The 26,388-nt window shown below is 35.0% G+C and overlaps 5 protein-coding genes and 1 pseudogene across 5 annotated transcripts; 1 reads left to right on the plus strand and 5 right to left on the minus strand.

Annotated features, from left to right (window-relative positions):
* Positions 1 to 1,491: 1,491 nt before the first annotated feature.
* Positions 1,492 to 5,312, minus strand: LOC123193548 (prosaposin-like). Its single transcript, XM_044606586.1, has 6 exons — positions 5,157 to 5,312; positions 4,395 to 4,490; positions 3,962 to 4,143; positions 3,122 to 3,319; positions 2,278 to 2,337; positions 1,492 to 1,862 (listed from the first exon to the last, which is right to left on the minus strand). The coding sequence occupies exons 2-6, from the start codon at positions 4,483 to 4,485 to the stop codon at positions 1,704 to 1,706; spliced, it is 690 nt and encodes a 229-aa protein (XP_044462521.1). The 5' UTR covers positions 4,486 to 4,490; positions 5,157 to 5,312; the 3' UTR covers positions 1,492 to 1,703.
* A 2,220-nt stretch (positions 5,313 to 7,532) lies between these two features.
* Positions 7,533 to 10,283, minus strand: LOC123194948 (WEB family protein At2g38370-like). The gene is made up of 2 exons (XM_044608460.1): positions 9,922 to 10,283; positions 7,533 to 9,252 (listed from the first exon to the last, which is right to left on the minus strand). Exons 1-2 carry the CDS (start codon positions 10,081 to 10,083, stop codon positions 7,759 to 7,761), a joined length of 1,656 nt encoding a protein of 551 aa, XP_044464395.1. The 5' UTR covers positions 10,084 to 10,283; the 3' UTR covers positions 7,533 to 7,758.
* Positions 10,284 to 15,572: 5,289 nt separating this feature from the next.
* LOC123224027 lies at positions 15,573 to 16,142 on the plus strand. Its single transcript, XM_044647508.1, has one exon. It carries the CDS (start codon positions 15,573 to 15,575, stop codon positions 16,140 to 16,142), a length of 570 nt encoding a protein of 189 aa, XP_044503443.1.
* A 1,146-nt stretch (positions 16,143 to 17,288) lies between these two features.
* Positions 17,289 to 19,967, minus strand: LOC123229740 (aspartate aminotransferase, mitochondrial-like). Its single transcript, XM_044655671.1, has 9 exons — positions 19,605 to 19,967; positions 19,439 to 19,524; positions 19,088 to 19,294; positions 18,846 to 18,951; positions 18,560 to 18,664; positions 18,311 to 18,483; positions 17,968 to 18,127; positions 17,776 to 17,871; positions 17,289 to 17,679 (listed from the first exon to the last, which is right to left on the minus strand). The coding sequence occupies exons 1-9, from the start codon at positions 19,755 to 19,757 to the stop codon at positions 17,476 to 17,478; spliced, it is 1,290 nt and encodes a 429-aa protein (XP_044511606.1). The 5' UTR covers positions 19,758 to 19,967; the 3' UTR covers positions 17,289 to 17,475.
* A 1,645-nt stretch (positions 19,968 to 21,612) lies between these two features.
* LOC123192578 (peroxidase 2-like) lies at positions 21,613 to 23,013 on the minus strand. The gene is made up of 3 exons (XM_044605177.1): positions 22,767 to 23,013; positions 22,473 to 22,667; positions 21,613 to 22,298 (listed from the first exon to the last, which is right to left on the minus strand). Exons 1-3 carry the CDS (start codon positions 22,977 to 22,979, stop codon positions 21,747 to 21,749), a joined length of 960 nt encoding a protein of 319 aa, XP_044461112.1. The 5' UTR covers positions 22,980 to 23,013; the 3' UTR covers positions 21,613 to 21,746.
* Positions 23,014 to 24,990: 1,977 nt separating this feature from the next.
* LOC123224047 lies at positions 24,991 to 26,061 on the minus strand (annotated as a pseudogene).
* Positions 26,062 to 26,388: the final 327 nt, after the last annotated feature.

The raw sequence follows: 26,388 nt of genomic DNA on the forward strand, positions 1-26,388 counted from the left end.
AATGGCTTTTGGATTCTTGTACGTTTATAACTTATATTGTCATTTAGGGAACGTGTGGCTACCATTGACACCAATTAAAAGGCTCATTCACGAAGAAGTTTCGTTCACAGAGATCAATGAAGAAAAGTTTCGAAAATATTGCAAAATTCAGCCAACTCAATTCCAGTGGATTTTTGTTTTTTTGTCGGCATTTAAAAACAAACTTTTCTGGCTTGACTATAGAAGAAAGGGTCCCATGTCTTGCTTGGAAGTTTCACCGCATGAGTAAAACGTTATTTTTAATTTTTTATTCAATAATATTTTATAAATATAAACACATACACGAATGCTAATATATTATTATATAATTATTTAAATTTAAATTAAAAATAAAATAATATCTAATCATATAATAATTAATCAATATTATATCAATATTTGTATTCATTTTTTCCCTTATCAAGTTATAATAAAATTTTATATTTTGGATTTTTTTAACCATGTTTTTCATGCCCTTCTTTTTTTTAATAAATAAAATTATATATGTAAATATATTTTATTAATTTATTCGTACAAATTTACCTAACAACATCCCATCATGAACAAGGCTTTTGAAAATATAGCAATTGCCCATGTGAAGTTATTTATTGTAACCAAAATTGCAGGAGACTGGTATGAACACATTAAGCAGGGCGAATAAGTGGTTCATATTTAATATAAATCTGCAAAGTTGGGTGTATAAGGAGAGAGAGAGAGCAATTTGTCTGACCTTTTATATTCAAAGTTGTGGTGTTAAACGTATGCAGCAATTCTACTTGTGCTGAAATTAAGGCTGCAGAGACTTCTCATATCAAACAGTTCAAGGAGGTAAATCTGTAATGTATTAATGTTGACAATTATACTTCTTCAAGTGAGCTTTCTCTGCACTTTCCACATTGCAGGATATGGTAAAAAAAAAAATCACGTGCAAGAATTTCCTTTGTCTTCTTTAACTGTCAATTTGCAACAAGAGCTATCAAAATCTTGGATATAGCCTGATTTTCTGACTGAAATCCATGGATTCAATAAGAAAACACAACAACTAAACTTTAGACACTTTTCGATCTCAAATCAACAAAGACTAACATACAACACTCCATCTTCAATATAGCAATTTAGGAAGAGAAGAATGTTACCTCTAATTGAAAAAACACGCCACTTTGAAAATTTGATGAAGATGAAGAGATCTAACGAAGGTGAGGAGAACATGTGAAGAGCAGACAATGTGAGATGAGATAAAAAGAGTTTTTGTTACCGTATCCAAGGATTATTTTTAACAATATGAATAATTGGAAGTGAAGGAATGCTATTGGTTCAAACAGAAATAAAAATGTCATTTCTAAAAGAAGAGATCTCAATGATACCGTTAAATATAATTTCGTTTATTATCTAATAGAGTGATATGGATAATTACTTAAATGAAAAATTCGACCCCAAAAACAAAAAAATAACTTCTGAGATCTATCTTCGGCATTGGCACAGAGAAAATTTCAGACTATGGTTTTGATATTTCTGGGGACAAATTTCAGAGTAGCATTCAAATTTCAATACAACACACTTTACTGTTTACACCTGAAGCACAATATGTTATAATTTTATAATTGTACAATCATTTTTAAAGGTAAAACAATTTTACACAGTAGGAAGCGTGGAATTCAGTTCTGAGCATGCTGGATCTGTAATAATTATGAATCAGCCAACACCTTTACAACCTCTGCTGCTTGCTCAACACCAGTACCAGGCGAATTGCAGGCATGAAGCAAGGTGCATACATCAGTTGTTTCCAGAAATTGCTCTGCATTCGTAAGGATCAGAGGGCCATATTCAAAGACCATCTTCTTGCACTGCCATTGCGTCACAAAATATTAAAGAAACTTATCAGCACACTAAGGACATTAATACTCAGTAGATAAGCCTACAATAACCTATCTGACGTATCACTAATTAAAAAAAAATCCCTAGTACTTTAATTTGTCTCCAATCACACAATAGAATTGAAAATTGCAAATCATTGATCTATTAGAACCCATTATAGCATATAGTTCAGGGAAGTTATAACCTCTAGTCCATTTTTTGCAAAAGTAAGATTTAAACATGACTAGGAAATCCCAAATAGAGATGGTTATTCAACTTGATCATGGTTCTACCATTCATTGATCTCTCTCCTAAGATATAGACATGTCAATGAACTGTTTTTGAGGAACTATAATTAAGTTAATGCATAATAACGTAATTTGATATAAGTTCTTAATTTCTTACCTTTTTGACATAGTTCTGCATAGAATTACATCCCTTCAAAAGCAGCTCAAGTATCTCAAGCTGAATAAAACAGAGGAAAGGGAGCATAAGTCTCTAGTTTGCCACAAGTAGTAAAATTTCACAGGGCAAGGAACTATGCATACAAAACAGCATATACAGAAATAATATATATTCTAAATGTACTGCACGAGAAATATAATGTGGCTTGTGGACTATTCTACAGCAATGGCATTAATGCCAGCTAACACCCACCTAGCTTTTCCTTCCTGAAGTTTTACATAAGATGTGTCCCATAAAACCCACACACAATACTAGAAGTTCCAGTTTTATAAAATGGATGAATATGAAACTTGACTGTATCATATTCATCCGACATGCTTTAAATGACATTGTTCTTTTAATATTTTGGTTATTACTATATTGCAGAGAAATACTGTAAGAATATGATAAAGACATCCCAAAACAAATCATTAGGACCAATCCTAAAAGAAGTTTACAGTAATGTTGTACTTCTGGATACAAAAAACTATCATAGCAACAAGTCATATATATTAATTCTCAGGCCCCACTGTCGTTTGGCACATTCAAATTGTTTTGAGGCTATATCACATCATTTTCTTAATCTGACATTTTAAACTTAAAGAAAAATAAAGGTCGAAGTTTACAAAAAAAATTGTAATTATTATTTTTTATACATAAGACATCTTTCCATTGATTCTGCATTTGTGTTTAGAAATAATAAATTGAGCTGCACTTAAGAAACTGTCATAAAAAAACTTTCACAAAAAGCTAGAATAGCAACAAGCCATATTACTTGTTATTGGCTAATGATGGAATAACAAACCTGTGTGTCAGGATCTTTCAATTTGATTAGTACTTCTGAAACAGCATGATGACATAAACCACAGCTATCTTCACGTAGTTGTGAAGAAATGATTGCCACTTGTTGACAAAGGTTAACCTTTTTACAGAAATCTAAAGGTTGAACAGTCGATATCTCCAAGAAGAACAGAGGAGCATAATAGTCCACCAAAGTGATACACTGTGATCCATGGGAAGAAAAAAAGTGAGAGAAATGAAATTCTGGGTTATGCAAAGCTGCAGACCACAGCTCATAATTGAAGATTTTGGTGAGTTCTCAGCCATTCAACCCCAAGAACTTTCCAAAAACAATTGTATGATTACCTTTAAAGTATTCTTTGGTAGCACTGAATGCAAATTATTAAATGAATTAACAAGAGACCATAATTTAGATGAGATGGCTACATGGATTCTAAGTGAGAAAGGCCAATATGAACTTGATCTTTTGGGTTAAATAGGTCAGCCATATCTTGGCTTGAACATGATTAGGGTAAGTCCAAACCCATTAATTTGGAATGAGGAGTAGAGCCATGCTCTTGAGCCATGTTAAAAACTAAAGTCCCAACAAAAAGGCACATTAAGAAGGAAAAACTCCATCTATCCATCATTAACTATCTATTGTGGTTAGCATTGGGGCATCCAAGGTTTTGCTTTCACATGAGAGGCTATTTGACTACACAGAGGAAAAACCAAATTATTGGTGAAGACCAAAACTGAAACAAAAAAAGATGAGACGAGAAGATCAAAATGGGCTTGGCTTGTGATGCAACTATGAAATATCAATTGCAACTATACATCCACTCAACTAAAATTAGATGACTACCTTCTTTTTGAAAGAAGCCAAACGACAGCAGCTCATGTGAAGTACATCTATGATCTCAGTCTGGGTCTTGTTGTCGGCAAGGTAATCAACTGCCTTGGCAGTAAATTCCTCACACAGTGTGCACACATTATCATTTTCTAAACCTCCTCCCTCTACTTGCCCCTGCTTGCTAATCTGCACGGCTGAACAAGGAAATAAAACATCAATCCACTAAGATATATTCATCATTGCCAGCATACTTTACAGCAATCATGATAGAAACAACAACTTCAAAATAATAATATTAAGAACAACACATTGCATATGATTTTCTCAATGTATAGAGGATCCTCTATAAGTCAATGCAAACCAAAAGCATCTTATAAGAGAAAAATTTCCCCCCAAAAAACCTGCCCTCCCCAAATAAAGAAAGAACATAGAAGCATATTCCTACCCACAATGTCAGAGTCTCCCAATTGTCTAGCATCACAAGCCCAGCTAGCACCCAACAGACAAAGAAACAAGAGCCCAACTCTCGACTCCATGACACCTGAAGTTACAACAATCAAGACAACAAAAACCTCATAATGTTAAAATCTGAAAACAAAAACCTAAATCTCGATTAATAGATTGCAATCACAATAAATTAAAGAAAATATTCACATGAAGATATTTTGCTACAATTCAAAGAGCAAGTTATAAGACTTAGATCCCACGTAGAAATTTATAGACTTCTAGTATAGGTTTTTATGGCTTTGAACTCTCCAAACTCAACAGCTAAGGGATATGATTCTCCCAAGTTACTTATCATATTTTTAAACATAAAATCAAAACTAGTTGCAGACCATGTTATAAACTTTCGTTTTTACAATAAGAAAGGTGAAACTATCCACGAATACAGAAAAATCAAGCTGGGCAGTATCGTGTTGGATTAAACTAGTTCTCAAATAATACAAAGAAAGAAAAAACAATATTGAACTTAACTCGATTTCAAACAACTGGGGTTATCTATCGGAAAGATACTATTCTATATACAATCAAAAGCATCCTCAACTAAGAATCAAATCGACCGAAGCATATATGAAAGAACACCAACTCATGAATCCAAATTTAACGATATTTGAAATCCGAAGCAACACGATCTAAAATCACATATATCTTTTATTTCAAACGGTTCGTTTGAAATGTAAAATCAAGGAGGGAAGACGATGATTACCTTTGGAAAGCTTAACGGAGACGCCAATGAATCGAAGGAGACAGAGAAATTGGGAACTGCGAGTTTGATTCCTATCGTTGAGTGTTGGATTGGGCAATTGTTGGTGGCACAATTTGAAAGTCGGCTATATAGGGTTCTGCTTCTCAGCGGTAAGCAACTCGTAGCTTTTTTACTACGTGTCGGAATCATAACGCAGGACGTGTCTTCCATGATTTTACAATTTTAATGTTTGTGCTGATTTGGCAGTGTTTCAGTGGCTTATTGAAGTTTTAGATTTGTGATAAAGAGTATAAGAGGAAAACTTGTTTAAAAAGAATATACTAAACTTTCAGTTGGCGAGGAACACTGACGATTAGATATTTTAATATAAAGTTTAAAATAATATGTAATATTAATATGATTTAATTTTCTGGATAATTAAGGAATAATATATATTTATTGGACTTTCTGCCGTCCAAGGATTGAACCTCCATTCCTCCACCAATTATTCTCACATTGTCTCTATATTATAAGTGGTCACTGGCGGCTTTCTTTCCGAAAAGGGAGAAGGACTATTTCCCACCCAACTTTTGATGCATTCTCAAATTGGCACCCACGGCAGATGAAAATCCAGTTTCCCCACCCGTGAGCTGTTAAAATGGATGATTTCTGTTTGCATAAAGGTAAAATGTCTATTTTACCCTTGTTAGATGAAATGACAAAAATACCCCTCAATTTAATTTCTCAAAATTAATGTGAGAGTTTTACCATTCACCCCCCTTAGGTTTTAGAAACTAACATTTTCACCCCACAGCAGATGACAAAATACCCCTCAACTTTAAAAACTAACATTTTCACCCCAAACCTAGGGTTTCCATATTTTTCAAAATACAGCCGCCCCCCATAACTTTCAAAACTAGCATTTCACCCCCATTCTCCAACTTCAACTCCGGACGTCTTCTCCGGCGTCTTCACCGGCCTCCTCCTTCTCCTGGTGCGACGGCGGTGGTGCGACGAAGAGATCTTCCTCTCCTCATCACACGGTGCGACGAAGAGACGGAGATCCCTTCGTCGCACGATGCGACGAAGAGAGGGAGATGGGGGGCGTCGATCTGGAAGAACAGACGGAGATGGGAGATCTGGAAGAACAGACGGAGACGGAGATGGGGGGCGTCGATCTGGAAGAACAAACGAAGAGACGGAGACGGAGATCTGGAAGAACAGACGAAGCGTCGTCGTCGTAGAAGCGTCCCTCGTCGAAGCGTCGTCGTTTGTAGTCGTCGTCGAAGCGTCGTTGTTTGTAGTCGTCGTCGAAGCGTCGTCCTTCGTCGTCCTTTGTAGTCGGAGATGGGAGATCGGTCGAATGCGTCGGCCGTCGATGGTGGCCGGAGAAGGAAGCAAACCCCAAGGGTGCAATCTAAACTTTTCAAACTTTGAGGATGGGTTAGTTATTATTTTTTAAAACCTGGAGGGGGGAAACGGTAAAATTTAAAAATTTTAATGTTTTAAATAGCAAATGACGATTTTGCCCCTGTCCCTAACTGAAAAATTGGACGGCAGTTTGGTCACGGGTGGGAAAACTGGATTTTCATCTGCCGTTGGTGGCAAGTTGAGAACGCATCAAAAGTTGGGTGGGAAATAGTCCTTCTCCCTTCCGAAAATTTTGATTTTCAATAATTTGAAACAAAGCATTGTTCAAGGAGAGTAACGCTGCATTTGATCTAATATGCGAGATTTCAAGTTTAAGTTTAGATTGAGCAAACCAAATTCAAATTAAATATTAAATTTATTTTTATAAAATAAGTCAAAGATTAAATTAATTTAAATGTTTAAATTGTAACCAATTAAATTATTTTAAAACCAAATTGAAGTCTCAATTCATTAATTTTGAATTGACTCTTTTGTATTTGAAGTAATCTCAAAATAGATTTTATTCGTGCTTAGCTTAAAGTGGATCTAACTTGAGCTATTTCAATCAAATCTACTACTTGAATCTCATGAATTGATCTCAAACTAAAGCTCTATTTTGACCCTAACGAGGTTAATTCGTTTGTTTATTTAGAGACAATTTAGCTCACTATTGACACTATTAGGGATAGAACTAATCTAAGTTATCTCGATTCGAATATACTAATTAACCCTAATGAGCTGAGTTCGAAATAGAGCTCCAGTTCAACAACTCAACTCATGGTCAACTTGTTTGTTCATTCAGAGACATTGCTTATTTCGTCAATAACATTTTTCACTCTATCGGCAATCCTCTAGTAGTAGTGTATGCCAACTCGCATTATGGATTTTATCCAAGTTTGATCTGACCCCAGACTCAGTTTAATCGAATCCCCTCAACCAGTTTGAATCCCCAATCCTAACCAAGTGCAGAGAGCTTTTAGTACAATATTTCACACAATCTAAAGTAGAGAATATTTAGATAACAATCCCAAGTAATTAAATATCATAAAAAATCCTTAAAACAAAGAAATTAATACAGAAATATGGATAATAAACCTAATAATAAACAAGGACATAATGTAAATGATAGCTCCGACGAAACAAAACCAAGACACAGTCAAATATATTACAAACGTTAGAACCTTATTTTAAGCTGGGAAGTTCATCCACTGCATTATCTCAAGTTTAAAGTAGGCTTCTTTTTCTTACTCTGCTTTGCCAAAAGCAGTGAGAAGCGTGCGAATCCGAACTTCTTCCTCTTTCCAGAGTACTGCTTGCGACTATTTTCCTTCTCAGCCTTCTGAGATGAGGACACATCACCATTTTGTTTACTGAGAATTTGGCCTAACGATACTTTTCTCTTTACTGCATCTCTTTCAGCCATCTCTAACTCCTCTGAGACAAGTAGTTTCCTGCTCAATATTTGACCTATTGATAAGGTTGGCTTCAAAACAGGGCTTGATATATCACCAACCAAATTCAGTCCATTTACATCAAGCATACGAGGATCTTTCCGATGTTGAGACAGGTAAGAATTCTTAAACTTGGTCGAATTGTGTACAGAACGTCTTTTCTGCCCATGCTCTGATCTCCATTTCCGAAGAGCCTCTTCCACTGCCAGCTTTCCCTGGTTTGCTGCCTCTACTCTGTTAAGGGCTTCTTCCAAGGCCTTCTTACTGGTTTTGACTTCTTCTGTAGCTTCCTCAACCCTCTTTAGAATTTCCATTTTAGAAGTGTTTGCATCATCAACTTGAAGCATAGCATCTACCAGTCTCTTCTTAGATAATTCTTCAGCATCTTGAGCCTTGCAGGTTAGGGAAGAGTATTCTTCGTATGAGAGTGTTACTCCTTCGCATTTTGGTGAGAGAACTCCAAATGAGCTCTCACTGTTTGATAGAGCCTTGATCTCTGCAAGAGCAACAGCTTCTGCTGCTCTAGCTGCTTCCTTCAGTTTTCTAGCTGCAACCAACCTGATTTCAGCTGTTTTTATCCTAGTTTTTGTCTGCTCAATCTCGGATATTGCTCGCAAAACTTCTGATCTTGCCACTTCTCCCACTTTTTTGAATTGTTCTACCTCAGAACTCAACCTTTGGAGCTCCATTGAAATATCTACAGGATTATCAGAGCCACTAGCATCTTTCACTTGCTGCAGCTTCAGTCTTGTTTGGTTTAGCTCTTCCTCAAGAGAGGATACCTTTGAAGAATTCAGGCTCAATCTTTCACGGGTTTTCTCTAGAGAAATTCGTTCCTTCTCTAATTTCTTGTTAAGAGCCTCAACAGAAGCTCGGATGTCAGCGAGATCACTGGTAGTCCTGGAAAGGTTCAACTTAGCCTGTTTCAGCTCCATTAAGATTAGACCTGGAGCTGACGAGGGGCAAGTGTTGAAACCACCCACCATATTATGAACAGATTCAAGATTTTCATGGTTTTCCTTTTCTTCTTCATTCACCACAGGAGTCTTGTTCTTATCATCAGTCTTTGAAGCAAGTGTCATACTCACCTCGGACGCTTCCTTCTGCAGCTTCAATTTCAATTCTTCCACAATCATTTTGGTAGATTCCAGCTCTTTTAAAACTTCAAGTGTTTCACTTTCTTTCAAAATCAAGTCCTTCTCCAACTGTGATGCTTGCACTTCCACCTTTGCAATATCAATCTCCTCCATCTCATGCTGGTAATATTAGAAACTTTTTCAGTCGCAGAATCATTTTTTATAGAATGTTACTTTTATTGTGATTAAGGCAGATCAAAGATAGGTTTTACAAGAAAGATGCATCAATGTATCAGAGTGTAAAAGAAGCCAAACTTAACAAACAATGAGGCTCTGAAGGTGCTCTTCAGTGTGGCTATTGAACATTCCATAACAAGCAAATGATACTTCAATCCCTTCACAGAATTTCATTTGAAGATCTAGACATAATATACTCAAATGTACATGCGATAAAGATAAAATAAAAAAAAATAAAAAAAAATTTCCACCAATAACTAGTGTACTCGAAGTTCCTCTTCAATATGAACAAGAACACACACACAAAAATGATATGTGTCAAAGCTGGGCTGGATTGAAGCCGAGCTAGCTCGAGCTCAATTACTAGCTCGGATCGATCAGGTTTGAAATGAGCAGCCATGGTTCCTCCCAATATCAATTTAAGATTACAGTCAAAATCACCAAGAAGGGTAATTTAACTGATGGTTTCGGTCCATCAGTCCTATTAATGGAGAAAACAAATAAAGGCCAGGACTTAAACACTGTAAAACATAAATGTTGAATCTTCCATAGACCGAATAGAAAATAAAAAGATTGAGGTAAAATATGGGAGAATAAAGAAGAGAAAGTGACCTCAGTTTCAGAAAGTTTATAATGAGAGGGTTTCCAGTAACCGACTCCACCGAATCGACTCACAGCCTCTTTAACGGACTCAAACGGAGCCGATGTATCGATTTCGGCTCTCACACTACTCTCGTGCTCCATTTTAGAACCAGAACTTAGGGTTTCAGCCATCAACAACAAAAGCCAAACAATATGATGAGCTTAGGAATTTGATGGTGGTGAAAAATGTACGGTGGATGATGAGTCGATGAATGAACTAACGATTATGATGATGATAGCAATGGCTTCTGGTCTGTATCGAACTGTACAATGCACTTACTTCGAACACGTTGAGACTGTAAATGTAAGGTAGAGAGGAACAGAGAGAGGAAAGACGGTGAAAGAGAAAGATAGTGGACGTTTGATTTGAATTTCCTAGAATGCCCAAAAAGATGATTTATTTCCGAAAGTTAACTGCAACAAGTGAGGGAAATCAAGTTTTAAATTTGACCCGGGAGGGAAAGTGGGATAAGTGGGATGAGTGGCTGAGTTAATACGATGTGTGGGCTCCATAGGTGGTGGGTGAATCTGTTTGCTTGAATGCCCAACGACTAGAAATCCAGTAACGGTCAGGACTGAAGCAGTATTAAAATATTTAAACGGCCGTCACTTGCGTTGTTACTGTTTGCTTTCTGCGAGAGTCAGTCAGTCAGTCGCTTTCCTTTTAAAACAAATTTTATTATTCGATTATAACATAAAATGGATAGATTATACTTTATTAGAAAGGTTGGAGGAGCACAGCTTATTGAGCTCTAAAACGAATTAGATGTAATCAAGATAAGATTGAATATAACGTTAAGCTTATTTTAGTAAAATTAATCAAATTTAAATTTAAAAATAAAAATAAAACATTTTATAGTCTGAATTTGAGATTTCAATTTGTAAATCTTAACCAATTTCAGTTCTTAATCAGTACTTATCCTCTCCTAATTTTGGTGTTATGTAACAGTTAAATTAAGTGAAATTCCCATAACACCAAGGCAAGATCAAATATCACCCTAATATGCGGGGGAAAGCGTTGAGTACAAATAAAATTTGTGACACGTGTTGTAGTGGGTGGTGCACTGGTGCGTAATGATAGGTGAGAAACGAAGGGTGAGTAAGAGGGGCCGAGTCGGGGCCATGAGTGAGGCAGATGAGTGGGACTTGGGTGAGGTTAAAGCTCAACCAGGTTCCTTTGCAGAAGCTCTCTTCTTTATCTTCACCAAACGGCAACAGGCAATCATGAGGTGACCGTTGTAAATCAGGGTAAAAAGCACACTAGTCCACTGGGCATTGTGCCGTTACTAATGAAGTTACTTCAACTCAACTTTACCCCAAATAATCATTCTCTCTTCGAGTTCGCTGCTTTCTGAAATCCGAATCGGGCAACTTCAATTGAATGAATATCAGAAGCTGAGGTCAGAGTTTTACTGAATTATAGCTCAAGTGGTTTGGGCTGGACTCCCTTGATTATGATTATGGGCCAGCATATTGGCTCGTATTTCATCATTTCGAAAAGTTTCTGGCTAACGCAGCCCAGTATCTTGCTTGAAGGAGGACAAGCTTGCGATAGTCTCAGCTTATATTTGATAAAATTAAATAAACAAAATGATATAACATAGAAAACAAAAGCATTGCAATTAAAAATTCATAATAATTTGTAAATTTTAATCCAGATTTTGTCTCCGTTGGTGATTTTGAAGGGATTAATTTTTTTTTAATAATTTTCCAGGGTCACTGCCTCACTGATTAAGCCAAAGCTAATTTCATTCTCGATGTTTCATCTAGGAATTAAATCGGGTGGATATGAGTTAACTTAAATTTAATTTAGCATTCACTTTGAATAAGTCAAACTTAAATTGGGATAGTTTAATTTAGATCGAGCAATTCGTTAGTAAATATATCTTTTTTAATAATTTTTTATATTTTAATAATTGTAAATCACCTTTATTTTTTTTTGATATTTTTGACGTTTTTTTAGTGAAATATCGTCAATTTAAAAGTCTTCAATTTGAATTTGAATTATATTTTATAGATTCGACTAAAACTCGAATCAACCCTTGTATAAGCCACCAATGAATATAAGTGACTCGATGCAATTAATCTGACAATTCCGCACAAAATCCCCATACTTAATTTTAAAAAAATGATGAATTAAACTAAAGAATGAAAACGTGCATCAGCTGGCTGATTTAGAGGGTAAGAAATGTCATAGGGATCAAGTTACTGAAGTCAAAATTGGCTAATTGTCCATATGATTCAGCTTATTGCAAATTGCGGTACCAAATTTAACTATTTTAAAGCTCAATAAACACAGTGGAGTTATTTTTTCTTTAAATATTGCTGTTCCCCTCTTCCTTTTCGAACCTAGCTGATCTTTCTAAGTTTCTTCTTTGCTTTCCACTCACTCAAAACAATACAAATATAAATTAAGCACGATGAGCACAAGGTCAATACTGTTCATCACAATGGCCTGAAATCAACTACCTATTATCAATAAATAGCTTCATTTCCATGAGAGATATATGGAACAAAATAAGAAGTTTCATGTGATGGCCGTGAATTAGGTGAGTCTTTGCTTCTGTGAAAGTCCATTCCATGTGCACGTGGCTTAGTGAATCCAAAGCATGTGGGCACCCGATTTAAATGCCAATTTGAAAGTTCTCAATGCACAACTTTGAGTAAGGGTTAGTGTAATATTAATCAACAATTCCATGGGATTCATGTATAACGCAAAATTAAATTAGCAATATTTGAACGAGTCATGGTTTAGAATCCGTAGAACTTCTGAATTCTGTTGAGTGCATGACCAATTTTCCTCTCTTAAATCATTCTGAATAATGACTTTTAATGAATAAAATAATTTGACTTTTGTATATAAAAGTTTTGGAGAGAAAATCTAACGAGATCACCGAATTTTCACTCGAAGGTCTAATAACCTAAAAATTTATTATAAACTGTTCATATAGATCATAACCTCTTAAGGGGGTGTTTGGTTCCAGGTTTTTAAGATTACCTTGATAATCTATCTTTTATTCATTTCTTTGGTTTGTCTGTAATAAAAGATTACAGTAATCTTCTATTACCAATGCTGACGTGACAGATAATATAGGTGATAATCTGATTACCACTTTCACCTTAGGTATTTAAAGATTACCAAAGTAATCTTGATTTTATTATAATTATATTATTATTTATTAATTTGTTGAGATAAAAATAAATTTATTTTTAATTAATATGGTAAATAATATAAAAAATATTTAAAAATAATTATATTTAAGGACATTTAAGTAAAATAATTTATTAGTAATATTTTATTACCTTTAACCAAACACAATAATTATTTATACTTACCAAATTTTATCAAACATAGTAATCATTTATACTCAGTAATCTTCTAAGTAATCTATCTTCAAAGTAATCTTTCTATTTTGGTAATAAAACATTACTCAAACCAAACGCCCCTTAAATGTAATTTTGTATAATCAAAGTAAACTCACCTATAATTTTTTATTGGAGTATTCATTAACTCAATTGTATTAAATCAAATTATAATATTAACTACGTCAAGAAATTTTCTAACTATTAATTCAAAGAAAAATTTGATACGTAATAGGAAAATGACTTAATAAGGAGATATTGACATACATATGAAATTGGCCTCTAAATCAATACACAAGATATTAATAAATTGTGGCATGCATGATACCTGTTGTTGGCTGCATGAAATCAAGCAGGGAAACGTGGGCTTGACAGGAAAGTTTAAAGTTATTATAAGAATTATAAAGCTTCAAGCATGACTTTTCAATTCAATAATAAGAGTCATTTACCATGCTTCTGATTTCTCCATCTCCCACTTCCAAACCACCTCCTAATCGAAGACTAATTCTTTGGTCATTGCTGGTTACGACTTTCACCTCTCCACGGAAACATATCAACATTTTTCATATTGAATGATACTGTTTGTGTATCTCACTTGAAAGAAGTTAACCAATCACATCTCGACAGCTCACCCATGGCACTGCAAGCAACCACCTTGTTCGTTGGAAGAAGCCAATAAGATTTTGACCTGTATAAACTTCCACTATCTTTCCTTCAAATTGCTGATAATATTATAGCAATAGCTAGCTTGATTCCCATGACAAAATGATTTCGTTTTTGCCCACCATGCTTCAAGGAGAATCACATTGTGAAGAAATGGGGTTGGTGATGCTATAAAAAGGACCACTGGTGTCTGGTGGGTCTTATATTTTAATTTCCACTAATTTATTATTTGCCTAGACCAATGGGATTTTGTTTTTTCCCACTTATACTTCATTGAGAATCACATTGTGAAGAAATGGGGTTGCTGATGCAAGCTAGAAATAGGACCACTAGTGTTTCCACTAATTTATTATTTGCAAAGAACCATGGATCGATGCTTCACTGGTTTATTTATGTATAGTTTGGTTTGTTCATATCAGAAGCATCAAATGGCGTGGTGGCACTGCTAAGCCATTCTTCGTGGAAGATGCCATGGATCATGTGATCAATCTCAACTTGCCCTTTCACCATTTTTTAATAATATATTTTGTAATTGGCCTAAAAAGATTATTTTAAAATTCATTTTAATTTAACCATATTTGTCTTAAGGATGTGATTTCTACACCAAATTAAACCATCCAAAAGGGTGAGGGATCAGCTTATGTTTGAGGGTTTTTTATTTTTTAATCAACCTCTCCTCTAATGCAATCCTAACGTCACCATCAACCAACCTTTTAATTTCTTGTGATTGGATGATAAGGGTTTTCACCGTTATTGTATTTTTAATTTTGTGCAAAATTTCTTGACTTGTTACTCTTACTCACCACCAAATCAATATGGATATATTAAATATTATCCAAATTTGTCATTGATAAACTCTGTTTTGATTAGATCTCGATGTTTTCACATACTCCAAAACTCTTATTTACTTATAGGATTTTAAGCACGTTTAGATCGTTCAACTTTCTTTAAGTGTTTCTGATGATAAAAAATGAGATAAAGATTAAAAAAAAGTTAAAATGAAAATATAATTTGTTTGTAAACATAGATGATATTATCACTTTGATATATTCAACCTATTATACCGCGTAAGAATTGATAAAAATATTTAACTTTTTAAAAAATACAAAAAGGTATTAATAGGTAAAACAAAAATATTATTTTAATTATTTATTTTTAACTTTTATTCAAATTTACCTATTTTTATTTATATTCATTAAACATAAAATATTATTTATTTTAAAGTTAAAAATTAGGAGGCTACTGATTGAAGGCCACTTATTAAAATATAGTTTTCAGCTTTCTCTGTAACTGTAAGCTTCCCTCTCGGTGTAGAGAGCATATGATGTAGGTTAAAAAGTATGAGGTAAATCACTGCAGATTCTCCCAAAACAGTTAAATTAATAAGCAAATAGGAAAGAGTCAAAATAGGAAGACACAAAATCTGGGCTTATCGCAAATCTTTTATTAGGAGTCAAAAATCAATATAATATCTGTGCAGATTCACCTCTCTGCATAATAAATTTCCCGGAATGGCTGGTTCCTCAGTATAGTCTATAGCTAGCTAGTTGTCGCCTCTCTTCAGAACCCAACAATTAACCTTTCAATAATTCAAGATGTTCAGTAAGAGCACAGAGGTTTCACAAAACTCTATTCAGATAAAGGAAGATGACAAGTTCTTCTCCAGGCGTCTGTCCAAAGAAACCTCCATGGCCAACCCTTCTTCCAGAGTCTACTACGGAGGAGTTGCTGGTGCAGTTCCTTTTTTGTGGGAGTCTCAACCGGGTACACCTAAATGTAAAATATTCAGTGAAACGACTCTCCCTCCTCTCACGCCTCCTCCTTCTTATTATTCTAACTCGAATGTTGATAAAAAGCCTGCCAAGAAATCGAGATCTATTAGTCTCTTGCATATTTTGTTCCCCAAGATGAATGTCAAGAAAACCAATAATGCATCTTCAAATTCTTCATCTTTTTTATCAGTCTCTTCATGGTCATCTTCTTCTACTTTCGCCATGGTGGTTCCCATTACTAGTCCTCTAAAAAAATATCGCCTTGCAAGGAGCCGGTTTTCCAGCAGAGGGTCATCGTTTGATTCAAGAACAGAAGATGAAGAACCAGGTTTTGCATCACCAGCTTCAACTCTACGGTTCAAGCTTCGAGGATGCTACGGAATCCTGAGGTGATTATAAAGAAGGGTCTTTAATTATTATTAGTATTATCACTCCAGTGTGGCCATGGATCTGGGAATTGACATCTCAGCTTTCAGATTTCTCCAAGTCTTTAATTGTGTGTTTTTTTTTCTCTTGTCTAGTTTAATTTACGTTACAGATGGTCTTACTTCGTTCTTCGTTTCTCTTCTATGGTTAGTGACTTGAACTAGCTACAGAAATATTGAAATTTGTCCGGTGTAGGTATGATGTTCTTCTACAGAAATCAACCAGAGTCTGCTTTAAGTTGTGTAATTTAGTTATCAATATTACCTTCTTTTTTTTTTTTTTTTTCTTTTAGGGTCAAAAAAGAAAATGCCTTACTTAAATTTCTTATTCTTCGGCATCGGGTATCTACTTGCACAGTTAAAATCAGAAGATTAGGCTAATGAATAGTAGTGCTTAGTCTACTCATCAAGCAATCTGATCTTTCAATGGCAACTACTGAATTTCCTTGAAAGGAACATTGCCCACAATCATCACAAATTCAATGCTTGTCATATTACAGAAAAGGAAAGCTGTTGCTGTTGCTATTGCTGCTTCTTAATCATACAAATTCATTTTTAAACATATATATGAGTTGTCTCCATCTCAATCTTGTCGGATATAAAACTATAAAGGGTAATTAACTAGTCATCAGTCTCAAAATTTTGGTTCTTCCTTTGTTGTTTATGTGTCCCTAAGATGTACAAAAAGTTGAGAAAAACAAAGGGAACATGTACTTAAAAGATCGCATTCTTTTACTTTAATGAATCGAGAAAAAGCATACGAAGCTAGCTTTACCAGAAGACAGAGATGACTCAGAATGATACTAAACAACAACCCAACACTTTTTGAAGCTTAAATTTTTAGCCCCATTTACAGTTCTGACTTGGGCGTGTGTGCATAGCTGCTCCATGTGCACATGGGTCTCTGAGTCTTCAGTATTTTTATTTCAGTCACTCAACTAATTCCGGACTGCAAAAAAGTAAAGTTCCCTAGAGGTTGTGGTGGTGACAGATTGCCCATTCTTGATCATCAGAACAACATACTATATTATGAAAGGTATTAAAGATTTAATTAATCTTTGATCATGTTAAATGTAATATTTTTACCAGAACTGACAGCAAAGAGAAATCAAACTTGAAAGAAACTTTGGATTTTTCATTACTTCCTTCTTATCCAAACAATAAATTTTCATTTATGAAATCACTAAAGCTATGTACAATGTTCTTGAGCATGTTAAGAGATTGAATTTCCGCTATGTGTGCATGGGACTAATATAAATACATCGAAAACTTTGGCATCAGATAAAAAATGGGTTGCTATGCTATACACCAACGTTGCAAAGAATCTTGGTTTCCTCTTTACCAGATCTGGTGACATCATGTATGGCATTTGCTAGATAATTGACATTGCCTGTAGTCACACCACCCATGCTTATACGACCATCATGAGTCATGAATATATGGAATTCCCGTGCCAGCTGCTCAACCTCTTTCGGTGTCAAGCAGGAGAAGAAAAATAAGCCAACCTGCAATGTCAATACTAATGAATTATTGTCACTGTTAAAACAATCTTCAGGGGTACTTGAAGCAGTAGAAACAAAATTTCAATGTCAACTACAAACCTGGTTAGTTATATGTTCCCAATTGAGAGGAGAATCCAAATTTTCAAGACTTTCCTGAAGGGTCATTCGCATTTTTTGTATGCGATTTACCATCATCTGACAACATAGGGGTAAATTGAAGACATATCAGAATTTATATATGTATGTAATATAATATATCATAATTGAAGAAGAGGAAAATGTAATTATTACCTTCACCTCTTCTATCCAAAGTGACTTCATATCTGGATTACTCAGGATTGCTGAGACCAGTAATACACCATGAACAGGAGGGCTGCCATACATTGCCCTGGCAATCTGCTGCAATTGGCCTCTAACTGCAGCTCCTTGCTTTGAATCAGTGCAAAGAATGCTGAAATCACGAATGCGTGGTTTAAAAAAAAAAAAAAATTTATAGACCTTTCAGTTTAAACTTCCTTACAATTAACTACCAAAAGGATATCTGGTAATGACTTATAGGAGCCTTTCAGTGCAATACATACATTGCTCTCTGATGCAATGAACAGCAAAGCTATATCTCATGATATTTCTATACCTGAGACAACCAACTCGGTGCCCATACAATCCCATGTTCTTTGCAAAAGACTGAGCACATCCTGTTAAATGTTCATCTTCAAGAAAAATCCTGATCGCCCGGGCATCCTTCTCAGGATCCCCACTGGCAAAACCTTGATAAGCCATGTCAAAGAAGGGAAAATGATTCTTCACCTAAAAAATGACAATAGTAAAATTTGATTCAATAATGCAATGAAATGCAGCAAAACAGAACACTTATCTCATTCACCTTGCATTGATATGAGATTTCTTTCCACTGTTCCTCAGTAGGATCCATCCCGGTTGGGTTGTGGGCACAAGGATGGAACAAGAAAAAAGAACCATCTGGTGCATTCTTCAGAAACAATCAAAGAAAAGAAAGGAAGACAGCAATTAGTATCTTTCGTGTTTTAGTTGCTTGGTTTAATATATATAGATGCTCATAAGATCAGCAAAACGACATTTCATCCTATAGAATGTATATGCATTCTCAATTCTGAGAGTCAACCAAGCCTAAGGAGTGAAGGCTTTCATACCTTAACATCATCTATAAGCATTGAAAAGTTTAAACTCTTGGAATCAAAATTGTAGTAGTGATATTTTTTTGATGGAACTTGGGCATCCCTCCAGATGTTGTGGTGGCTGAACAACCAAACAACTGAATTTCAGTACTAGAAAGAAGAGATTCATACAGCAATCTCTGTATATCCCAAACGCAAGACTTACAAAACCCGGATTACAAACTTGCAGAAACTAAAAGGATGAAGAACAAACATACTTGGACCAAGTCGGATCAGGCAGATAAATGCGTGATTCTGGATGGAAACGCCTTTGGAACTCGGCAAAGAGGCGGCAAGCACCAGTGCCAGATAGAGCTTGAACTCCAGCAAACCTCCCTTCATTAACAACATCTGAATCCTTCCCATAAACCAATTTTACACATTCTTCAACCATTTTAGAACTAACTGCAGCAGAATTTGACTCCCTGCCAATGGTAAGATACGCAAGAATGGTTTTCAGCCAAACATTCTCTTAGAACTTGTTTCATAATTTTACAAGAAAAAAATAATCAATAGTTCTTCTAATTAGAGATGGATGGATCCTAATAACAAACCAACAAAAAACTTACAAGAACTGACTACCCACAATCCTGGCCCCTGCTTCCCTAACACATTGAAGTACAACAGGCCTTCCCTCATCATCCCTGTAAGCTCCCTATAAAATCAAAACATAAATAAAATAATGTAAAGGTTTGACCATTAATGAGAAAAATTAGAGGAAGCAGAGATAAACACCACGCCAAGATTGATCTTGTTGGGAGAAGAGTCAGCATTAAAAGCTTCAGTGACACCCATAATGGGATCCTTAGGAGCAGGACGGACATGATCCCACCAAGTAAAGTTCCTCGTGCTGTATCTCCTTACTGTGCTTGTCACAAATCTCCTCATTATTTGATCATTCAAATTCTTTACTAGCCGGCAATGTGAAAGCTGCTTCTCCTTACAGAGATGAACTTAAAAAGCCCGTTGCATCCATTCCAAAGAGCGTTTCTTGAACCATTCTCCTATTTTCCAGTGGGCTGCTACACTGGTTTTCTTATTATTCCCACCTAAGACAAACCGCCTTTCCCTCTTTTTGGTAATTCGTTCAACAGAGCCGACGTTTTATCCTTGCATGTTTCAAGATGGTTGAATTTGATAAAATGACCCCGTGAAACAGCCCACTGTTTTTTTCGTGGAAGGGCAGACTCTGCGGTACGAAAGAGCTGCGGAAAATTGGGCCAGATTGTGAAATTGGGCTGAAAGTACTTTTTAAAATGCTACAACATTATTGATTAATAAAATAAAAGAAGGAAAAAATATTGAAAATTCAGTTTTGAATATTTAATTAGGAATTAAATTATTTATTATTATATAATTAGATATTAATTTATTTTTAATATATATTATCTAAATATTAAATTAAATACTTAAAATCGAGTATGAATGTGGAACATTTTGATACACAAAACTAGAATTTTTTATTCGTCTATATTATAGGTTATGAATTTGCCCATCATTTTTTAATATAAAAAAAATTGAAGAGTGAGTGTAGTAACCAAGAGGTGAGTAGCACAATCTATATAAAATAATATTTAAATATATGATAATATATTATTATTTATATTTAAATTTATCTATATTATTTATATATATAATTTTACCCTTAATAAATTATGTTAGAGGTTGCCAATCTGTTGCACCTGGCCAACATTTCTAATTCTCAGGAGCTCACATTTTACAGCCGTCCGGTAGCCCAGCGAGGCAAGGAATCTCTACAAGCAATGTGACCCTAGCTGCACCATGGCTGATTCATTCAAGCAATCTAAAATTAATATTTAGAGAATAAGCTTTGTTAAATATCGTCAATAGGCAGAAATGTGTGAAACAAAAACTATGGATGTAACAGGTCAGAGTAAGTAATATGCTTTTTCTTTGTAAGTTTCTTCAAACACGTTACTAATGAACAGGTCCATTTCTTCTGCTTATAACGTTGTCGATCGCTGGTCCTTTTCCACCTCTGACCTGTTCATTTATACATTCAGTTGATTCCATCAACTTTGCAAAAATTTATACCTTGAAAATATGTGCATTCAGTGATTTTTATTTAAAAATAAGATAACATATGATATGATAGATCATTCAAACTGTATACACATATTATTACTCAAATTCATACCATTACTTACTGAAATAATTCTTGTTTTTATTAAGTACTATAAAATATAACATAATATGTTACAATGCTATCTAAACCGATGTTTTAAAAATTAGATTAGTTGTCAAATCGATTATCTCGTTGGTTTGCAGTTTAACTAGTTCAATTGGGCAACTAATATGCTCAATCTATTACTAAATTATTTTGTATTTTTTTGAATAATATCACATTTTTTAAATATAAAACAAATATAATATAATTTCAAATATAATAATTAAACAATTTCAAATATATAGATAAAGAGAAAAACCAATTATTAATTTTATTATTAATTTGAATTAAATTCTTACAAATTGTAAATCTTTTAAGTTTTAATAAAACAAAAATTATGTAACATTATGTAAACTCAGTTTTGTTAATTTTAAATAGTTTTTTTTTATTCATCGAGTTTATCATATTTGATTAAATATGAGATAAATTAATATTTAAATATAAAATAAATCGAATTATAAAACTAAATTAAATTATAAATTGATTTATGATATAAATAAAGTTGGTTCAGTTTCAATAACACTCATCTCAACTAAATATATCAAGGAAACAAGGGGCATATTTCGACTCACAATTGGAGCCAAAAGAAAGAATAAGCAGTTTTATTAAACAAAATACACAAATTTTTTTTTTACACTTGCAAATGAAATAAATGAATTGAATGCAGAAATCCAAGAACCACAACCACTTTAGTGGTTCACCTTCCTGCAATTCGCACGAATTTGACCCTGATTCCCAGTCAAAACTTCTATGTTCCCCATCTTGATCATGGAGTTTGCGAAATCAGCAGAGAAAGCCTTTGGGTTATAGCTATAAGTCTTTACGAGTTCATCAGTTGAGCCACCACTGAAAAGTGCTTGATCTGATTCAAGAAGCCCCTTCTCCTGTATCAAGTTGGAGAAATATGCAGTATCAAAGCGTGCAAATGTTGGGTCAAGAGCAGAAAGTTTGTTGTCTCCTCCTGTAGGTGGGCATTTTTTTCTTTGCTCTTTTGCAAAGTTAGAATCAATGTTTGTTGCGTTGTAAATTCTGTCTTTAAAGAGACGACAATGTGAGAAACCAAGAGTGTGACCACCAGAAAGCGCCACTAAGTCTCTGTCGTCGAGGCCTTGATTTTTGAAATTGGTGATGAGTGCAGAGAGGTCCATGGTTGGCGATGGGAGGTTATTGTTGGCCAAGGTCCGGCTAGCTGTGGTTGAGTCTCTTCTCCCCAGTGGTACCTTCCATGATGGTCCTCCGAGCTGCACAGTTTCAATGCACAAATTAGCCATAAAAACTTTTGTTTGTATATATAAAAGCAAAATTCATTCTTATTGAAGTAACATACATATTAGTCAATTGCTTGACCAGAGAGGAAGACACCAAAACAAAATAATGAATGAAAAAAAGATAGAGAAGGATTTCTTAGTACTCACCGCAACAACAGAATCACGAGCTGCAACAGCCAAAATGTCTGCACAAGAAACAACTGGGCGGCCACAAATATTGTCAACCTCTTCTTTAATCTGGTCGATGACTTCGAATCCTCTGACGGACTTAAAATTTGGAAGTGCATTCTTTTCACTGTCAATGGTGGATGTCTTATCCAAGAGAATTGATGCATCGCAACCCTGCATATCAACAATGAAAACGTATATGAGAATGCATAACGCTTATAAAATCCAAAAGAAAAAGAAAAAATAAAAGAAGTTAACGGTTCGGTATTTTACTTGAACGAAACAATCATGGAAGTGAAGACGTAGAAGAGAGGCACCCATGCGCCGTTCTTTGTAAACAGCAGCTTCAACTATTCGTTTGATAGCTGGCAAAGCTTGAGGACATACTTTCTCATAGTAATTAGGAGACAACACTGATGAGAAAGCTGTTTTAGCAAGAGCAAAGATGAGAAAAACCTGAAGCTGAAATATGCTACACGAAGCCATTAATGCTAATTATTAGCTTAATTTGAGAGCTCTTAACAATCTTAAGTCTGTTGTGGTGTAATGAGTTATGATTGCCCTTGTTATATATAAGGAGGAAATGAAAAGGCTAGCCATTGGAGAAGTAATTACTTGAATTAATCAAGGCTTTGTCAAATCTTTGACCTGGCCGGGCAGCGTGCAATACTAGTTCTCATAAGCTTACGTTTTACATCTCAAAATGAAAATCATGAACCCCTACCTTATTTAATGACTTTGACATAGCCAGCGATATGTTAGAAATAGAGAGAGCAAGAGAAAAACTCAACTTCTAATTTGTAAGTAAAACACTTAATAATTTAAAGTCAACCCAATCATTATTGATATATTCAAGAGAAGGTCAGCTATATTAAGGCCAAAAGACTATTTCCCTCCCAAGTATGCTGCAATCTCAAATTTTCACCCTTTATCTTTGATGATATCAAATACCCACCCACAAGTTGTTAAAATTAATAGTGGTAAAGATAAAATCGTTATTTTTTTCATAATTTTAAAAATAAACTAAAATAGAATTTTTTTTGCCCCCCTAAACTTTTAAAACTAAAATTTTCTCCTAGTCTAAGTTTTAAAAAATGGCAGTTTCATCCTAGGGTTTCGTTTTGAAATCTCCGATAACATCTTCGACTCCATTGCTGACGACCTCTCCCTCCTGAAGCATCCTCTCCTTCTGATGATCTTTTTTCTCCCATTTGGATACCCAATCGACGTCAGAGAAGCCTTGGAAGACGAAGAATTTCGTCTTCCCGACGAAGTTCTTTGTCTTCCACGGCTTCTCCAATGCCGACGGGCATCCAAATGGGAGGAAAGAGATCGCTGGAAGAAGAAGATGCTTCGGGAGGGAGAGGTTGTCAACAATGAAGTCGGAGATATCGTTGGAGATTTCAAAACGAAACCCTAAGATGAAACTGTCATTTTTTAAAATATAGGAGGGGGAAACTTTTAGTTTTTAAAGTTTAGGGGGGCAAAAAAAGATAAAATTTTAAGGGATTAAAATTCCGTTAATTTTAATTGTTGATACGTAAATATTTGATATTATCAAAAATAAAAGATGGAACTTGAGATTGCAATATACCTTGGGTGGAAAATGTTCCTTTGGCCCTATATAAATGTAATACTTTGTCAAAGCATTAATTGAACTTTGCTTTTGATTCTATCAACATGCCGCTCTGTATTAAAATTATATATGCTTTTTCTTCAAGTTTCTTAAGCTGCTGAGCACGTCGATTTCTGAACCGGTCGATGCTGCTTCCAGCCCTGACTTGTTCATGTTTACGTTGAGTTGATTCACTCAACTTTGCCGACTTTTATGCTTATTTCCTTGATAAATTTCTCATAATTTTTTTATAAGATTACCGATTTCACAAGGCGATGAGCTTGGCATAAGTCTTGATATATTTTTCAAACATTTATACCGGGAAAACTGCTTTGCAGTTGCACTACCGCGGGGCCCGGAACCTAGCCTCCAGCACAAACAATTCTTCTTTTTTTTTATGTTTAAGGGCTTTGATATTGAGGTTTTTTTTTTTTTCTTTTTTGAATTCTTTTCTTTTTTGGTTTTCAGGTATTTGGTATGTCGATTTAGCTGGGGTCAGTGTCTCTGTGCTTCTTAAGTATTATAAATGTGCAAGATTTTATGGATTGTGCGACAAAAATGAGTTTTGGAATTCTCTTATGTTACATAATGATAATCTGTCCAAGTTATTTACAGAGATATAAATAACAAATTCATAGACATAATCAGTGCATCGAAAAATTTAAAAAATCTTGTCTTCACAATTGTTCATGTTCATCATCTTATATAAAAAAGCTGAATTGTCCTGCTAATTGCAAATACCATTATTATTTTCTTCAGCTTAGCCTATCCTCATATAAATCAAGCTGGTATACGAAAGTTAGCATCAGCAGATGCAATCAAAATGGATAATGATGCTCGCAATTCAGAAATAGGATTACGAATATAATTTTCCGTGGACCCTTAGTACAGAACATACGGAAGTCTCTTGATTAACAATAAATTTTTTCCAGTGTTTCGATAGTTGTTCACCTTCCTGCAATTCGCATGAATTTGACCCAGCTTTCCGGTCAACACTGTTATGTTTCCCATCTTAATCATGGAGCTCGCAACATCAGTAGAGAAAGCTATTGTAGCTGTAAGTCCTAAGGAGCCTATCAGTAGAGCCGTTACTGAAAAGTGCTTGATAACATAGCAAAAGCCCTTTCATCTTTAACAGATTGGAGAAATATGATGTGTCGAAGCATGCAGGAGTTGGGTTTAGGGGAGCAACTTTGCTGTCTTCCCCTTCACGTGGGCATGTCTTTCTTCGCTCTTTTGCAAAGGCAGAGACAATGTTCGTTCCATTGTAAATTCTGCTTCTAAAGAAACGATAATGTCAGAAACCAAGAGTGTGCCCACCAGAAAACTAGCAAAATAGCAAAATTACCATGACGACAATGGTAATTCTACGTGTATCTTGAGGTAAACATCAGTCTGTTGCTGGTTCAAAAAGCAAAATAGCAGAAACAAGAGGTGTACTAAATAATACACACAGCGACGACAGATTCACGAGCTGCAACAGCCAATATATCTGCACAAGAAACGACGGGCCTCCACCAATTTTGTCAACTTTTTTTTTCGATTTTATCGATGACTTCGAATCCTCTGACTAAATTTATGTTGGGAATTGCATTCTTTTCGTTGTCGATGGTGAATGTAGCAGAAGAACGAAAGCATCACAACCCTTCGTTAAAATGACCAAGTACACGAGAATGCATGCAAAGTAACTTATAAATCAAAACCAACTACATACATGAAACGAAAAAAAAAAGTTAAACAGTAAGTTTTGTACTTAAATGAAACAGTCATGAAAGTGTAGACGTAGTAAAGAAGCACCCGTGCGTCGTCCTTTGTAAACACTAGCTTTGACTATTCGTTTGATGGTTGGCAAAGCTTTGGGGCAAACCTTACTGTAGGTGCTTTTGAAAAAGCTGTTCCTGCAAGAGCCAATATAATAAAAACATGAAGCTGGAATATCCTACGTGAACCCATGGCTGAAAATTACATGGTAACTGTTTACTGCAACAAGTTCTGCGTCTATTGTGGTGTAGGTTGTGCTTGCCTTCCGCTTTATTTATACCAGAAAGCCGAAGGGCTAGCCAAGTAATTAATTGATTTTCTCATCTGACCGAAGTGACTACTTCTCAGAAGCTCACATTATACAGCTGACCGTGCAGCTCGTTTTATAAATAAATTTATGTACTTTTAAACGAGTTTGAGACTGAAACAAAAGGGAATAACCATAATTGTTAGTGCTTAAACCAGGGCATTAATCCATTTGTATAACAGCTACTGACAACCCTGATTAAGTGCAAATTA

Source organism: Mangifera indica, chromosome 1 (genome assembly GCF_011075055.1).
Source record: "Mangifera indica cultivar Alphonso chromosome 1, CATAS_Mindica_2.1, whole genome shotgun sequence".
Classification (NCBI taxonomy): domain Eukaryota; kingdom Viridiplantae; phylum Streptophyta; class Magnoliopsida; order Sapindales; family Anacardiaceae; genus Mangifera; species Mangifera indica.

Coding starts and splice junctions, on each gene's coding strand:
- LOC123229740 (XM_044655671.1), bottom strand. CDS start 19,757: ATGAGGAGATTTGTGACAAGCACAGTAAGGAGATACAGCACGAGGAAC. Junction 19,525..19,604: donor ACAAGATCAATCTTGGCGTG/GTGTTTATCTCT, acceptor TTGATTTTATAG/GGAGCTTACAGGGATGATGA. Junction 18,665..18,845: donor TGCTTATAGATGATGTTAAG/GTATGAAAGCCT, acceptor TTGTTTCTGAAG/AATGCACCAGATGGTTCTTT.
- LOC123224027 (XM_044647508.1), top strand. CDS start 15,573: ATGTTCAGTAAGAGCACAGAGGTTTCACAAAACTCTATTCAGATAAAG.
- LOC123192578 (XM_044605177.1), bottom strand. CDS start 22,979: ATGGCTTCGTGTAGCATATTTCAGCTTCAGGTTTTTCTCATCTTTGCT. Junction 22,668..22,766: donor TCCATGATTGTTTCGTTCAA/GTAAAATACCGA, acceptor GTTGATATGCAG/GGTTGCGATGCATCAATTCT. Junction 22,299..22,472: donor CTCGTGATTCTGTTGTTGCG/GTGAGTACTAAG, acceptor GAAACTGTGCAG/CTCGGAGGACCATCATGGAA.
- LOC123193548 (XM_044606586.1), bottom strand. CDS start 4,485: ATGGAGTCGAGAGTTGGGCTCTTGTTTCTTTGTCTGTTGGGTGCTAGC. Junction 3,320..3,961: donor TGGCTTCTTTCAAAAAGAAG/GTAGTCATCTAA, acceptor CATGGATCACAG/TGTATCACTTTGGTGGACTA. Junction 2,338..3,121: donor TGAAAGATCCTGACACACAG/GTTTGTTATTCC, acceptor TGTTTTATTCAG/CTTGAGATACTTGAGCTGCT.
- LOC123194948 (XM_044608460.1), bottom strand. CDS start 10,083: ATGGCTGAAACCCTAAGTTCTGGTTCTAAAATGGAGCACGAGAGTAGT. Junction 9,253..9,921: donor ATAAACTTTCTGAAACTGAG/GTCACTTTCTCT, acceptor TAATATTACCAG/CATGAGATGGAGGAGATTGA.